The following is a 17,705-nucleotide window of genomic DNA, read 5'->3' as shown; positions in this document are numbered from 1 at the left end:
CCACAAAAACTGCTCCCCCTGGTGGCTGACTGCAGTATAGGTTAAAAAATACGGCCTTCCAGCCATTCCAGATGGGCTGTGGTCAAACTTTAAAAAAATTAATACTCCTCATAGAAATGTTTCTCATGTCCGATTGTTGTGGTGATTTGAAGATATTATTTTGCTGTCTTGTATTCAAGTCCTCTTTTTCTGAAAAGTTTCACTTTCATTAGTTATACGAGGTTAAAAACGAGGTTTTACGCAACTTTTATCGATGAATGACAGATGCCGTTCTCATGTATTTTTTCGGGGATTGTAAAATATGTCGGGAGGTAGAGTCAAGAAGTAATTATACTCTCAAAAGAAAAAAAAATGTTATTTTTGTCACCCAGCTCCACTCAGATTCTCCCAGAATCCCTCATCCTCTCTACTGCGCAGACTCTTGGTTGCAAACTGCCACAACGTTGGCGCCTGTGACGGGGGTATTTTGGCTTCAAAAAAGTACAATGATAAATGGCGGAGCCACACTGTCCACTCTATATACGCGCGCGTGGACTGATACACTAAGCTGCGAGCGCCTGCCAGCTGTGGCTCTGCAGCGGAGGTAGCGCCTTTTTACGACACGATGAGAACTAGAGCCTTATTTAGCAGTGTTTTTGTGTGAAAGTAATGCGCTGAAAATTCTCTAAATAAAGCGTGAATGCAGACCGATATCAGATTTTTTCGGTGGGGGTCCGTTTATTTGTGTTTTTGGTCAAGTAAAATATGGCCCCATCTGAGTGCAGAGGAAACCGGCAGAGGAGCAGGGAGGGGGTGTTTGGTGCGTGCGCCCTGGACTTCTGCTGCACAAAAACACTGCTGTGGGGGTAATTTCTGCCCTAAACCTTGTGATAGGACCCAACTTGTTCCATCCTGGAGTATCACTTTAAGCCCAAGGTACCATTATCCCCTCTGACCCTACCTAGTATACATAAATCTCTGGATTACTGGCATCATGAGGATGATTTGACTCAGCTTGTACTATAGAATATTTCACAAAGAAACTTTCAATATCACAAAATAAAAGATGAAGGTCAATGCTGAAGTCGTGGAATAAAATGAAACCCTGTTTAAAGTGCTGAGTGTGGAACCAAAGAATGCTAAACAGCACATTGGCTTTTGGTTCCAAACTTTAAAAACAGAAGCAGCAGTCTTTCATGAATATTAATGAGTCAGCGTTAGAGCCTCTGCTCTGCTCTGTAGCACTTCTCTGAGTATTTATACCAAGTTGTGTTATTGATTGTGAGTGGAGAGTATCTGCACAGGCTGGAGCGGAGAAGTCTCAGTGACTGCTTCAGGCCGGAAAGGTCAGTGTTGACAAATGAGTCTGTTAATGGGTCAGTGAGAGGGGTCGTTAGCCCGCAGGACGGGGTTAAAGGGTCAAGTTTGTACAAACACAAACTGTTGGAGCTACTGACAGAGGAAACTTTCAGACTCAGATATCTGTGCGCCAAAAATAGCAGCAAACAATTGTTTGTTGTTTCGTGATGAAACTATTAAGACTCAGAATTAACAAATGACATTTTAGTGGACAATTGTCCTGTTATATGTGAAAGGATGCTTATAATCATACTTCCACATAAGTTGCACGTTTTCTTGATGTTTTTTACTTTGTTTAGATTCATATTTGCATACCCATCCCTTCACCCTACATCATCCCTCTCTTAATTATTATTTACGACCTCCTTAATTTAACTGTTACATAAATTCTTGTGTTATTTTGTGCGCTTGTTGCAAAGTGTGTAAACTGTGTTGTGCCAAAAAGAAAGCAGCTTAGCTCGAGTGAGTAAGCTCGCAGCGTGCAGATATATTCTATCGCTCCATTACCTCCCTATTGATTGAAGGGCTGGATTTGATGTGTTAATCCGCTCTCCCCGGTGAAAGATTCCTGTCTTTTGAGACACTAAATACACACATACACATACACACACACACACACGAGGGCTGACTGAAAAAAAAGGTAATCAGCTGAGAATTCTACAAGGCTCCTCATTCACCTCGCAGTCTCCTGAAAGCCTTTGATCAAGAAGTGCTTAGGTTTCACATAAACGGTTGGATACCTTTCAGAGACCATGCTAAGCACACAGCTACTTTGGGGATTTAGTCGACTTTAATGCCTGTTTTCAGAGCTTCTCTGTGGTATTTGAGCCAACACGTTAGCCGAGGTGCATGGCGAGTTATGAACTGCCACACAAGTCGATATCACAAGGGCCAGCAAATGCAAGATTTGATGAAATGCTGGCTGATGTAGAGTCACGTTCTTTGTTATGAGACAACAATACACACTTAACTTTTTTTTGAGTCATAAAATTTAATTGATCTTGACTCAATTTAAAATGAGCATCAGTTATTTTTCGGCCATTACATCTTTATTACAGATCCACTCCCATGTCTCTCTTTCTGTCGTGCCTCTATCTTAAACTCGTGGAGGTTAAATCCTCCCTGAATTAATTAACCCCTCGTCCTGTGTCCTCTGACAAACACGCCTCATTTCCACCGGCGCTGCCCCCATTTTTCTGGCATTTAGAGACATCTTTGTTTGGAAACACTTCGCAGGTCTCCAAAGTCCTGAGACAAGGCGAGTGAAATGAAGCATTTTGAAATCCTTATCAAATAAACATGTTTGTGAGTTTGTGGGGCGACTGCTTGAACTTGTGCGTTTGTGTGTGTGTGTGTTTTTGTCTCATAAATGTGTGAGATGCTTCAGAACACCTCTGTGACGTCTGCACTGGGACCTTTTGTTGTCTCTGTCTGAAAGCCGTTAGCCCTTTAAACGTTAACTTATATTTTAAGGAGCTGCCTTTCACATATGAGACTGAGAGACTTTTAACATCAGACTTCAACTTCTGTGTTAATCCTGAGATGTTACACAGTAAATCAGCAGATAAAATCCATGATTGTGTGATTATTTGTCACATTTCATGATTAAAATACATCCGTAATGCTGAATTTTCTTGCAGTTCAGGAACATGAGGATGACTTTCAGGCAGTCTGTCAACCAGTCAGATGCCCTAATTTCTTTCTTTTTAATTTTTCTTGCGCTTTTCATGCCTTTAATTAGATAGGAGATCACAATGGATGGAGTAGGAAACAAGGTGAGAGTAGGGAATGACATGCAGGAAACAGGCCACAGGCTGGATTCGAACCCAGACCACCTATTTGAGGGAACCTCATGGGACGGGACCTAGACCGCTATGCCATCTGCGTCCCAGATATCCCCATTTTTTTCTTCTGGTGGCAAGTGGCACGATAGTTATTCTCCTGTCTCATATTGAGAAATAGTTTTTCACTTCTTTTCAATGCAGATTTTCTGAAATAGAGAGAAAAGGTGTGGAACGTATGAGTAAATGTTTTTAATTCATAACCTATCCACTGGGAAACATTGGCGTACACGATTTATGCATTAAGGTAATAGTTTGGTAGCTGCATGGGGTGCGTTTAGAGTAAGCTGAAATTCCTGGTAGCTAACATCATGGAACAGCTTTTGTTGTGTTGCTGTGAAGCAGAAACTCTTAAAATGCGCCACCTGAAGGAGAGGGGGCCATCATCACTCGGGATGGGCAATGATTATTGAATTTTAAAAGAGAATTGAATAGTTCATACGATGAAATGCTCTGTCCTGTCTGCAGGAGGTCACAGTTTTCATGCTGGATGCAGGAGCAGTTCAGGAAGTTTTACATGGAGACCACCTAAAATGCCCAGTGACTTTCAAAATAAAACAAAAATTTAACTTGACTACATAAATAAAATAGGGCCCGACCGATATGGGATTTTTGGGGCTGTTGCTGATACCGATACTGGGGGCAAGAATAAGCTGATATCCAATGTATCGGCCGATATCTGATATATCGGCTGATATATATAATAAGTTCATTGATATACACAGGATATATACTGTATATGAACACAAATTATAATACCCATATGATTCAAGGCAGAGACAGAACTCTATTAATTTAAAACAAGGAACTTTAGTTATAAAACTGTCAACATAAGAACTGTAGTGTTAACCAAGGATGAATAAGAACAAACTGTAAACACAATAATAAATAAAGAAGTCAAACTGTAAACACAGTAAGTAGAAAAAAAGTCAAACTGTAAACACACAATGAGCAACTTACACAAAGTTAAAACGCCGTATTATAGTCTCACATTACATAATGGTGGATGGAGGGGGCGGGCACTCGGGCAGTGTGCAGCCCAACACACTGACACACAGGAACAGGAGTGACAGAATCTCCGCAGAGCAAAATTTTTTTAATTGGCTACATTTTGGCCGATGTTGATTAATCGGTGACAGCAATAATCGACCCGACCGATTAATGGAGCCGATTAATCAGCCTGGCTGATTAATCGGTTGGGCTCTAATATAAAACTGACTTAATAAACGGAATCTGACCAGGAGTCAACAGGTTGGCCAGATTATCAAGTTATTGATAGAAGCCAGGAGAGTCTGAATGAACTCAATGTGATCTGGTTCGTTTTTTTGGTTATACACCCAAACTATGCCAGGACATTTTAAGGAGTGTGTTACGTCTGTGAAAGTTTTTTCTGTGTTTCTTGGCTTGAAAAATGAAAAACTTTTCAAAATAAGTCACTGAGTCTCAAAAAGGTAACTCTAAACAGAAGCAGAATGTAGCGTGCAACAATTAAAACACATAAAACTTTAAGTATCCACATTTCTGAGGAAGCTGCGTGTTGTGTTTTTATTGAATTATTGACTTGTTCCTCCAGTTTCTTCTCCTCTTTTCAGTTTATTTCTTTCTCTCCAAACCACAGTACGCCTCAGCGCAAACCTACACTTCCACTTTCTGTTGTTTACATACACATCCTAACCAAAATAACACACCAGCCTTCTTTTTCTCAAGTGGAACTCCCTGATTTATTGCCCCGTCTCTTCCTCTGTTTTGAGGGAATCCTTCCACTTCCACTAAGACAGTGTCAGATTTACCTCTGGGCTGAAATGCACAGCTTCTGCATTTTCCAGTGGCCAGTGCGGCGTTGACAAAAAAGCAACAGTAACATTCAAGCCTGGCCGCCCCCCTCCCTCCTGAATCAAAGCGCAGAGCAGTGAAAGGTTAAAAGCTCCTGGGGCCTGCAGACACATTTTTCAGGGGGGCGGGTAATAGGATCAGGGCTTCCATAACTCCCCAGAACAGCCAATCCTCCCTCGTTTCTGCCCGTTCAGCCTTCAAAGGAAAGTTAGTGCGTGTGTGACGGCTGGTCAGAGGGTTAAGAGGAGAGTGCATTTTTTTGGTCACAAACTCAATTTCCTTGGTGAGCTGAATAGGCCATGCTTTAAAAGCCGGAGCATAAAGCCCGTTTAATTTGTCCCACATATAGAATCCTCCCAAACCTCTCACTCAGACCAAGTCCTGCTCGAGTAAGCAGCAGGAGAATGTCAAACCAGCTATTTTCACCTCCAAAGCTCAACCTTTTGTTGCCATTATGAAGACTTTATTTAATATTCCTGTGTCATCCTTATTTCTAAGAGGTAAATGTGTCTGCTAAGAAAATGTAAAAACTGATACCGAGATTTTTTGGCGGAAATGAAAAAATCATTATCGTCAATAGTCGTACTGAGACCAGGATCGGTAAGAAGAGTCTGGTCTTCTCTTTGTGCCTCACTTATATTTAGCCCATGGAGCTGAATTTTCACAAGGTCTCATCACAGGATGTATTTTATCTGAAGTTATTTTCATCATCCCGCTGCGTGAGGCTTTGACACTGTGGTAATCTGCTCTAAAAGTAACACAGCTCACCTACATGGCCTTTGTATCACATACACGCCTCTACAATGTGATCAATTATCACCGTGCCTCCGCGGCTTCATGCCCGAGTGCCTGAACTGCTCGTCTCATGACTGGAGCAAATACATTTTAGCCGTCATCACTTGAGCATGAACGCTGTCCCCGATAATTAAAAGAGCTCCATTGTCATGCAGCATGCAGCAAGAGCCGAGATCGGATGACGATGACAGGGCGAGTGTGGAGTGCGGGAGTAGGTGACGAGGGGGGGCCGGGTTCCTGAGGGTGACCTCGGCCAGGCTTCGCTCGCCAGCTGCTGCCTGAAACGGGACACCCGAGCCCCTCTGCTGCCATCCACCTGGATCACTTACCTGACACACATATGCTGCGTGCACACATGGGTACAGATGCAAATGCCAACAGTGTCTCTGTGTCCTGCACAGTATCGTCATCCACACAATGCTCGCTTGAAGAAGACCTGGTGTAGAGCTGGCGTTACTAGAACTTAGTCCAGAGGCTTTACGGAGCTTTTTAGGGCCTAACTTTCCAATTTTTCATTCATCTTCTGTCTCAAAGCTAACTCTGCTTTAGCCTAAGGATAGCTTAATGTGCTCTTCACTTTAAGACACATGGTAGTGAGCAGCTGCTTCTCTTCAGCTGGCGTTGACGATCTTGACTGAGAGGTCATTAGGTTTGGGGGGGATCACAATCTTCAGCTGTCAATCAACAAATCTGGGGTTATGCAATTATTTCATAGACAACAGCACAGCTTGCTATTTCTGCAAGTCGCACAGATGTCATCTATTATCACCATCTGTTTGGTTGATAAAATTAAGAAGAAACAGTGAAGGGCAAAAGTTGCAGCCCCTCAAATGGCCACTAGAGGGTGGCGCCGAATGTGAGTCAGTTCCTCTGAAGTCAATATGTTTGACTCAACAAAGCTTGGGGGACATGAATTAAACTCAGGACAGAACAATGCTAAAGTAATGAGGTCACTAATTGTTTTTCCTGATCTATACAAAGCTACTATGGTTAAAAAATTTGTAACGTCTGTATTTTTCAAATTAGGGTTTGGTCGACTATTCAATTAAACATTAAACATTTAATATTCATTTTCTTGTTGACCTGAATATTTAATTTAATTTAATTTAATTTAATTTAATTTAATTTAATTTAATTTAATTTAATTTAATTTAATTAATATTATTATTTTCTTTTTTTTTCTGAGATGTAGTACAGCTAGCTGGAGCTGCAGCGCCCAGTGATGACGACTGATATCTGGTTGAAAATGATGGAACCTAATTTGATATGTTACAGTCTTTAAGAGAAGACATTATACAATACACTGTAAGACAATTAACTTATATCAATATAACATGTTATACTTTATCATCCATCAAGATGTAAACATAAAAGCATGAACCAATTATAAGCACAACCACTTAGCACAACATGCATAAATGATTCAATGCTGGCAAATAATTAATTTATACTTAGTGTAAACACAACAACACAAAGAAATCCTTTTTGTTAAGTTTTATGACCCTCCTTTAATAGATCACACTCACCTGTCGCTTACAGGAGTCAAAGTGTGGCAAAATACTCCAACAGCTTTTGTAAATGATCCGACGTAGCCTCGCTGATTACTGCGACGTCCCCAGAAACAAATCTATCACCTGATTAGTCTCTGTGGAAACACTTTGGGAAAAGGTAACAAACTGCCATACCTGTCATATTTAAGAGTGCGGGGGCCTCTACATACTTCACACAATGGGCGTTGTGGCACTCTCATTTGTCAGAGAGAGACGAACCTTGACTAAACGGCTAAATGAGGGAGTGGAGAACCCCCCAGGTTTGTTGGAGTGACAGAATGGGGAGTGACGCTACATAAACACTCAGTGTTATATGTCTGCTTAGTATTAACTACCCCTCTGCTAAAACAGGTTGAAGTGTGACGGGCAGAATCTAATTCAGTCGACTAAAAGGACAAATAGAGCAACAGCTCAGATTTCCCATCTATCTTTACAGAAATCCCAAGTGTGCTGTGACCTGCTCTACCAAAATCTACAATCTGAGAGGTAAAACTGGATCGCTCTGTAACACCTCATAAGACTCCTCCAGGCTACTTCATCACGCTGGCACTCCGTGCCTGCACCGTTCTAGCCCAGGGTGATAAATAATTACTCATCGGAGCCTTGACTTTTCTTCTGTGGTGTTTGCATGCTGTCCCCTCGCTCAGCACTGTGGCACTCTGGCTGCGTCAATTATTAACTAGCTGCTTTTTGCCTCAGTGTGTACTCTGTGTGTTTTTAGAGCTCTGTGTTGTTTCTAGGGCTCAGAGTAAACCAAGGTGTTACAGGGGTTGGTGAGTTTTCCTGTAGACTCTGTGTGTGTGTGTTTTGTGTGTGTTTGAGGACCTCTGAGCGTGATGGGCCAGCGTCTGTAATGAGTGGGAGGTAAACAGGGGCGGGTTCTCATTTATTCATAAGGCAAACAGAGACTGTGCAGAGAATGGGAATACAGGTGATGATTAATTTAGAGCTATTTGTTTCAGGGCACTCGGGCTAATTTCCCTTAAAATGACAAAGTCTCTCCATCCAGCTCCGTTTGTTGTTGCTAGAGAACATGTTCAGGGTTATTGTGACAGAAACAACTTGATAACAACACAAAAAGAAGAGCATTTTTTTACTTTAACTATGATTGAATGTATGTAAGGTTGGGCATCAAATCTCTATACAAAAGTGAAGCCAAACTTGCACAATTACAATGACTCTTAAAACCAGCAACAGTATTTAAACCCTACCACTAACCAAAATACACATGTGCTGTTCCCTGTAAGCATGCAACGTCATCTTTGAGTTTTATGACCCTGTCAGGCTACCTTAGTCACACCACAAAAAACTGAAACAATGACAAGTTATTTTGTCTTATTTATTTATTTATTTCAGTAAAAAATGTCTTTTTTGACTTGATATGAGCCTCATTCACCTGACCAGTCCAGAAAAATGTCTTGTTTTGATTTTTTTAAAGGCAAAAATAAGGTCTAAATTGCTTGAAACAAATTTAAAAAACCTGCCAATGGAAAAAGAAAAAAGTTATTCATATTAAGACATTATTCTAGTTTTAAGCAAGTTTTCGAAGCAAATTTTTCTTGTTCCATTGGCAGATATTTTTGACTTGTTACAAGAAATTCAGACCTCATTTTTGTTTTTAAATAACTTAAAAAAGACATTTCCTGAGCTGATAAGTTAAATGTGGCTCAAATCAAGTAAAAGACAATTTTTACATAAAATAAGACAAAAACACTTAATAATATTTCAGATTTTTGCAGTGTAATTCTCTAAGTATCAGAGTAGAATTCTGTAATAATTACTAATCGACCATTTTCACAGGTAGGAAAATACTAATTATGACTTTGCTAATTCTGTTAGCCTGTTGATTGGATTTTTCATTATACTAACTCGCTAACTAAATAAATTGATAAAAAGTTCAACTAACTATAAAAAACAAACATTTTTCTCATACTTTTCTAAATGCAGAAATGTCATGGCCCAATCCCTCAAAAATGTAAATGCAAGAAACCTGATGGTGATATAGGAAGGGATGTTAAAGCAGGGTAAAAGTGTAACCCCCCAGATTCCTTATGCGAAACAGAATGATTGATCTATCTTATCTGGTTCAAATCTACCACCAATTGAAACTTAATATGCAAAATGTAGCACTCGCACTACTCTGGGTTAAATCAACCAGCCTGTCAAAGAAAAATGAAGATGTAACCACAAAAGTCCTTGGGTTCCTGAAAAACAACAACATAGCTGTGCAGATGCCCAATCCATACAAGAAAGATGCCTCTCTGTTTCTGTGACTGTGTGACTAAAAGTCTCCAGCGCTGAGTGGCAGGGCCTCCACTAACAGGGACTAACGTCTCCTCCCGTGTGGACGTTTCGGGCTCTTAACCCTCAAACAATCTGGCCGTGTTGTTTAGACTTCTGTCACCCTGCTTTCCATCCACCAGAAGGAAAATTTGAGCTTAACATGAACACATCTTTAATCAAGTGTCAGGATCAGTTATCGCTCTTTGAAAAGCAGCCGCTCGCTCTGAAGGAGTGGAGATGCGTGAAAACTTGGAAGTCAAAACACACATGTCTGGAATGAGTCCCGCTCCCAGACAATCTTAATTGCTAATTTAGTGTGTTGTCTGCTGTTCTCTGAGCGCTGAAGTGACAGTTCAAAGAGCACTGCCTCATTTTTTACTATTAGTTCTAGCATGCAATCCATCGCTGGGATGACCTTTCATCACGAAAACAAACAATTGGTCGTTTCTTTTTTGAGAATGTCTTTAAAGTTAAACCAATATTTTTGCTCAGGATTTCTAAACGATTGATTATGTGCAGTTATTGGAATCTGAGGTCCCTCTTTTCTGTCACATTAAGTCAAATCTACTGTGCGGTCTAAAAACTCAGCGTATGAATCCTTCTGCAGAGAATATTACAGTTTTTATTTCCCATATAAATCAGTGGAACCAATGCGTTTGTTGACAGCTTATGCATGCTATATGTGTGTTTAATGTGAGTGCATATATGTTTACCAGCCTGGAGTCATGGAACACAGGTATCTTCTTTACATCTGTACCAAAGATAACACTTGAAAGGTTGCTTTGATGATCTTTTTCTCAGATAGAGTCCATGGCAGATAAAGCCAACTTGAAATTGAAAGTGCGACTCAGTCGCCCCCTCGGCTGTTTTGATTTAGGCTGTGTGCGGAGCGTGCCTGGCGGAGATATTTGCTCAGACTTGGCCGGGGATTAAGGGCTTCTCTTCTGGGATCCAGAGAAAACAGAGGTCTGATCCCCTCCATGTCGCTCCGCGGGGCACAAGTGGGTGGCGACTGTGTTTGTGTGTGGATCCCACTCGGTCAGCACGTGTGTGTGCACGGATGACTTTGTATGTGGATGACACGCACCAGTCTGCATGTATGTATACATGTGTGTGCCAGTGCTTCTGCTGCTGCCGTCTTCAAAGCCATCTCTCTGATCCCTTTACTTCATCATTTTACACACTGTATGATGCTGAGGGCACTTCACATGCAGCTACACACACTCTGTCTCTGAACCTTGTTTTCTAAAGCTGGCACTTGTTATCGTGCAGCCCACCCATCCCTCGCTGCACTTCTGTAACGTCTGCATGTGCAAAAACAGACTCAGAGTTGCGTGTCAGGAAATGGGGGTCTGGATGAGTAGGGGGTTTTTGTAGCTTAGTTTGATTTAAAGTGAGGGTGTGTGCACGTTAATTGTGCACAGGTGACTCCTCACAGGTGCCTGCATCTTTAAAAAATGCCACATCGGAGGAATGACTTCAATATAAGATGAAAGAGAATGTGGATCAAAGAGATTTGCAAGACTACCAGAAATGCCTGTCTTTCTGCAGCGGCACGCCCCACCCTGAAAAAAAGAAAGAACAACATGCGGTCAGCTGTTTTTCAATCGACAGACTGGAGTCTCTCCACAGGTTCGTGCCGTTGATATTGAGTCCAATTCTCTCTGACAGGGGTGGTCTGCACGCCGTCCCGCAGCAGATGTTGTCGTTTCATTTTCTCTTTCATAGTTAGCTGCTCTTCAGAGAATGAAGCGGGAGGATGAAAAACTGTCTCTGTTTATTACTGTGAGGAAACCGCTGCTGACGAGGCCCCACTGACCCTCTCAGAAAGGAAAAACAAGCAAATTGAACAAGTCAACAAATGGACATGAGCTGCCGCTTCTCTCGTCCCCTGAGCGGGTCGTTAAAGTCACAACATCAGCCCAGCACGCCGAGGATCAGCATGAATGAGCTTCAGAGAGTCGGAGAGTTTCAACAGGTTCCCTCCTCTCATCGCGGTTCATCTGCTAAGTGGCTGTCAGAGCAATTTTTCAAATCAGTCAGCAGGCTGCAGGCAGGAGGAAAACACCAGGAGATCCCTCTGGCAAAGAAAACAGAGAGGTGCAGAGGAGGAGTGAGGAGAGGAGGACAAGTGTGTATGGGCAATAAACACAGGATGATATAAAATAACAGAGTGAAGGCTCATGGGAGGGATCTCCTGTAAACAGAAGAACATAAAGAGAGCAGGTTTTCTGAGCAGTGACGAAGGTTTCATTGCTGTTTCTGGCTCCCGGTTTGGCGTGGAAGAGAAAAAATAAAGTGACTACATGCTCAGGGCCATCAGCTGGGTTATAATTTTAACAACAAAATATTTATGACATCTCATCTGTTTTTATCTCGTAGGCTTTCCTTCTCCTGTTGTTAGCATTTAATGCTATATTTAATAAAGCAGAACAGTCATAAGTAGTAGTAAATACTTACAAGTAGTACCAATACACGTATTTTTGTCCAAAATGTCCTGTTAGACTTAACATGAGCCACATTTACCTAGAAAGTCCACAAAAACGTCTTACTTCAAGATATTACTGGACATAAATGAGTATGAATTTAAATAATATCTGCAAATTGGGTGAAACAAATGTTCTTGTATTAAGCAATTCTTATTTCAATAAACTTTGACGAGCATTTTTTTTCTCTCCTCGTTGCCCAATTTCTTTTTTTTAACTCTTCAGGTGTCATTTTTGTCTTCTTATATCTTAAAATAAGAAGTTTTCAAAGCTTGTCACATAAAAGTGGCTTATATTAAGTCTGAAGAAGACAATTTTTACTAAAAATAAGACGCAAACACTTTAAGATTTTAGTTTTCTTATGTCAAAAATGTCATATGAGATACACTCATCTTTCAAATCCAGATGAAATAAAGTTTTTCCACAGACTAAAAGACAAAAATGACACCTGAATTGCTTTTAGTAAGTTGAAAATACATTGGCCAATGGGGTAAAAAAAATGAATAGAATGCAATTTATTTCTTCCTGCAGGGAAATTATTTTAAGAAAGTAGACAGCCATTTAATTATCTTGGAATAAGAAGTTTTTTTGGACTACCAGGTCAATGTGGCTCATATTAAGTCTGATAAAGCAATTTTAGGTCATTGCTTCGATTTCAGTTACAGGAATAATTCGAGATTTTACATTTAAGTTCTGTATGAATATTTCTGGTTTTTACCTCCACTCAGTCACACAAGAGAAAAGTAACTGCTTTCTAACTTTTCTGATGTTTCCCAAAAAGCCGTAGGTACCTCTTGGTGCTCGAGCTGCCAAGTAGCTGCCAGGAGACCCAGAATGAGGCGGCCAGATTGCACGCGTCTTTTAAAGTCCTCAGTACATCCTTTGGCTCTCTGCCCTGAAGCCTGGACAGAGCTGAGCAGTGACAATATGCAGAAGGTGTAACACTGGAGATAGGATGGGAGTGAGGAAGGCTAAGCTTGAAATGCGGCTGAAATGTTGTGTTTTATGGTGCTGTGTGCAAACGGAATAAAAACGATGACACAGAATCAAATATTCAAAGCCAGGTGTAAATAAATGTTTACATATAACGTTTTTATTCAAGGAGTGCCTTAAAAATCCCAACAGCTTTAAGAAAAGAGTCAGAACAGCACAGAAAGATACGTAACATCATCCTCAGCTGAAGAAATCTACAGTTTATCAGCTTCTTTTCTCATTCTGACACCAAAAATCTGTAGATCATTTGTTTTTTGAGGCACAGCTCCTGATGGAGGATGGCTCACGATACAAAAAGACACAAATTAGGAACTCAGCTGTTGTTCTCATGCTCTCCAGGTTTAGAAGACTTCCACACACACTCACACACACTCACACACACAACGCCTCGAGGCAAGAAAGGCCAGTGACATCAAGTGTATTCACTTCACGAGGAGGCATGTTGAGGAAATTTGAGTCACAGTTTTGGGAGGTCACTGGAGGTTTTTCTCCTCCACTAGAGTCGCTGTTGTCGCTCAAATAACAGCGAGTGTTATTGTAATCTTTAACTTTATTACCTCAACAACCCTCGAAAACACAAACCCACAGTGCCCCCCCTTATGTCCACTTGGAAAATACATGTTAAAGACCTGAAATTAAATGAGGATAACATGTTTTTTACATGTTTTAACATGTTTTTTTTAGTGTTTAATATAAAAGGAACAAAACCCTACAAGCATGGGAGGAACAATAAAAAACTGAGTTATTCCAAAAACATACATACTGCTTGTGTACTTCTTGAATAAATACATTAAAAAATACATATATTTATCTTTTCATATTCTTTCTGCTAGAAAAAAAGTTAGAATTTAAAGCAGCTATGTATGTTTAAAATATGGCATTAAACACTTCCCTTTATCAAAGTCCCCTGGACACAACGTGATTACACACATCTCCATAAAGAAGCACTGCATACCATGTTTGTGTCACAGCCAAACGGAAAGAAAACAGAACAAACAGCTTCTTGAGATAGTGCAGGGAGATATCACACACATCCTCAACAATTTAACATGTTTCTGGAGTCAGAACATCTCCATGATTGTGGATTAGAGGCAGCGAAGATGAAAAATTGAACAGTGAAATATTGCATATCTGAGGAGGGACTGTGGGGCTTTGCTATCTCCTCTTACAACCACATATTGCTTATAGGGTCACTGCCCAAGGGGAGGTCATAAGAGCACTTTTTATGGGAAGAAAAAACTGATTGTGAGAGTTTAGTTGGAAAAGAAGTTGTAATATTTAAAGCTCCTGTAGGTAATTTCAGGTTAGTTTCAGGTTTGGTGCCCCCTGTTGACCAAGCCGAGTAATTAAATAGTTTTATTTATTCAGGTACATTATTTTCCTTTCTTTATACACTCAGAATGTTTTCTGGAAAAAAAGAAATGAAAAGAAAAAGTTTTGGCAGTATGAAGCTAATGCCTTTCTCTGACACTACCGCCGCCACCATACTAAGGCCTAAGAAAAATCTAAATAATAAATCTTTACCCTGATTTTACATTTTAATCCATTTGATAAACAGCCAAAAATCACCTCACTGGAGCTTTAAACAAAGATATAAAGGTCAGGTAATGATAGAAGTTGTTTTTTGCAAATAACCCCATACTCAAAAAATAATCTAAATACGAAATAAATATAAAATATAAATATATATTAAAAGTTTATATAAAAGTTTGAAGTATTCATAAAGTATGCTGTATAATAAAAATCTGACTTAATTATTATGGAAAAAAATACAATTTCATAATGTACAAATCAAATGTTAGAATTGTAATAAGTAAAGAAAAATGTGCATTTTTTAAAATAAAATCATTTCTTAAACAAATATCACAATGGCATAAGGTTATTTAAAGAAATGCAATTTTTAAAGCTCCTGTGAGGATTTTTTGACTGTTTTTTATACATGCTTACATTAGTTTAGAAATTACACCAGGCCAATTGCAAAGAAGACTGATTTATAGAGAAAGATCAGCAAAGAGATAAATTTGTCCAAAGGGGGCAGCAAATCAACCCAACCCAAAAAGTTGCCCACTGGAGCTTTAAAGAAAAAACAAGCAATGGTAAAAATAATGTACTTTATTCTCACAACCTCCTTTTCCTCCCCTGTAGTGCTCCTAAAACTCCACTGCAGTATTTTTGACTGCTCTCAGTGTCAGACAAAAACACATTCAGTCATCCCAGCCAAAGAAACGCCCTGTCATCTGGTAGAACTTCATGTTGAAGGGTCTGTAAAAGTCCCGTAGCCTCTGCACCACCTCAGGGTCAATGTTCGGGTGGGTCCGCCCTTTGGTTTTGCCCAGGCAGTGAGGCTTGCTGCTGCCCTCGGCCTTTTTCAGGCACGGGAAACCCTTGGTCTGGTTAAAGTAAAAGTGTTTGTCTGTGATGATCCTCTTGAGTCCCAGGAAGTCCTGTACGCGGCCCAGCTCTCCGGCCGGGTCGCTGATGAGCCGCTCTCCGCTCACAAACAGGATCTGCTCCATGGGGAAGTATTGCAGCCAGTTGTCCAGGTGCTTGGCGTAGATGCCGATCTGGATGGCGCTCCATGAGGTGTCGATGAGACCCGTAGTCCTGTTTTTGAAGGTGAGGCTCTCAAAAGAGGGAATGTCGGGTTTCTTAGACAGAGTCTGAGTGTAGTCTGAGATAGCCCTGGTGACCGGGTCCCTCACCACCACGATCAGTTTGGTGTCCCGGGACATGGCAGAGATCCTCGATGGGGCCTCCCTGGTCACAAAGTAGCTGGGGGTTTTCTCCATGGTGATCTGGCCCTCCAGGGTCTTGGGCATCAGATCCCTGAGAGAAGGGAAACAGAAAACAGAGGAGGTGAGATGTTTGTTTGACCTGCTCTTCTGAGTGAGACCATCACAGTCGTACAACCAGTCCTAGTACAATAAACCAGACAAACACAGACTATGTCCTCAAGCTGAAACTTCAGTCAATCAAAAATATCACAGGACACATTCGTTTTTATTTATTTTTAGTTGAGGTTTTTTTGTTTCCTATCAAGCAGTGTCATCTCATGATGTAAAGACAGCTTTGTGCTGATAATATGCAGATGGTACCTCCCTTGTCACATGTTCCTTGATGTAGCCGGGGGGTTTATGAAATCGAGAAGGGGAACTCCCTAGGGTCCACTTGAGGAGGGGTATTCTTCAATCTGCAGCCTCATAAGGCGCAAAGAAGAATATCAACCCTTGTACCCATACAAGGGCGGTGCTGGCCATCAAATATTGATATTTGAGCCTCTCAGCATAATTGATCACCTTCTTGTCTTTCCCTTTTGGCTACAAGTGATGGAAGAAAATCAGGAAGATTTTCATGTTAGGAATCCTTTTGCTCTGTTTTTGTTTCCTTGCAGACTTATTTTGATAATTTAACCAGTGTTTATTAAAACATGATTTCAAAGTGATGAAAATAGTCCCATGACTCATATCAAGTTCAACTGAAAACAACCTCAGCGTCAACATTACTTTGCGAAGCTGCTTGTGTGCTGCTTGAGTCCTTCCTGCCAAGATCTTCCAAAAAGGATGGGAACAAGCTAATCCATTCAGCCACGCCACCCCTCTCCTCTCCTCCGCGATCCTCTGCTCCTGCTTCCCTTCTGCCCAGCTGCCTTTAGGACAGTGACCTTAAGCAAAGCGGGTAAAAGCAGCCCATGAATGATTAACGCGCCTTTCCTCTGCCATTTAGAGCCTCTGCAGAATTCAGCTTTAAAATTCACCAAAGTACAGAATGCAGGCGTCAATTATTCATCTGCTTGGCTGCTGCTGCTTTAAGCGAGGACTGGCGCTGACAAAGTGGCCCAGGCTGCTCCCAGGGTAGACGCAGTTTGCCGCCCGTGACAGAACTACTGAGACGCTAAAGAAGGAGGGCCCTCTGAAAGTCCTGGAGACTGAAGAGTGCCTCGACTCGCCGATGTGTTTGTGTGCATTTAAAGCTTGCTCGAGCGCTAGCTTGTGTGATCAAAGTGCAGCTTCTTCCGATCACAGAGGGACTTTTTCTGATGTGATGGGCACAGTTTTTTCAGAGAGCGGCTGGTAAACAATCATGCTCCGTTTAACTTACAGAGAATGAAATGAAAGGCAGGGCACTGAGAGATTTGTTTGGGGCAAGCTTTACATGAAGAGGCAGTCGTAACTATTGCACCACAGGATTCTTTCAGATTCACAAAGGAAAATGTCGTTTGTTTTAGTCCTGATCTTTTTCCTACCTTACACTTTTGGCTTTGGTTTGAACCAAGAAACCATTCCCAGATGTTAAAAACTGAAGCCTATGAGGAAGTGTTCAAAGTATACCCACTTTAGACTGACCCCAAACGCCCATAAACGTCCATCTTTGGCAGCAAATATGTTTACAGCCTGGTGCAATAAATAGAATTTAGATAGCCATTTCTCCATCACGTGTTACCAAAGGTGAAACCTGGCTCAGCGTATGACCTGAAATGGATCTAAAAGCCTCAAGTCAATACCTTCGGGCCACTGTCAAAACACATCCATGCCTTGTGGCTGAGCATTTTCCGGGAATCCTCTTTAAGAGGCATAGATCACGAGGTC

The 17,705-nt window shown here is 41.1% G+C and overlaps 1 protein-coding gene and 1 long non-coding RNA gene across 2 annotated transcripts in view; one reads left to right on the top strand and one right to left on the bottom strand.

Moving 5' to 3' along the window:
- The window catches only part of LOC141784721 (uncharacterized), a 107,188-nt gene that overhangs the window by 51,607 nt on the left and 37,876 nt on the right, over positions 1-17,705 (top strand). The gene's annotated exons all lie outside the window — the stretch shown is intronic.
- The window catches only part of LOC141784720 (heparan sulfate glucosamine 3-O-sulfotransferase 3A1-like), a 38,350-nt gene continuing 33,943 nt past the window's right edge, over positions 13,299-17,705 (bottom strand). The window contains exon 2 of the mRNA XM_074662563.1: positions 13,299-15,945. Within this exon, the coding sequence (XP_074518664.1) occupies positions 15,324-15,945 (622 nt within the window). The 3' untranslated portion in view covers positions 13,299-15,323. The remainder of the gene's footprint in view (positions 15,946-17,705) is intronic.

This window comes from Halichoeres trimaculatus, unplaced genomic scaffold (assembly GCF_033239565.1).
Source record: "Halichoeres trimaculatus isolate MK-OKI-2021-1 unplaced genomic scaffold, fHalTri1.1 fHalTri1_scaffold_23, whole genome shotgun sequence".
Lineage (NCBI taxonomy): Eukaryota > Metazoa > Chordata > Actinopteri > Labriformes > Labridae > Halichoeres > Halichoeres trimaculatus.
Note: the sequence above shows the minus strand (reverse complement) of the source record. Positions and strands in the feature narration are given on the sequence as shown.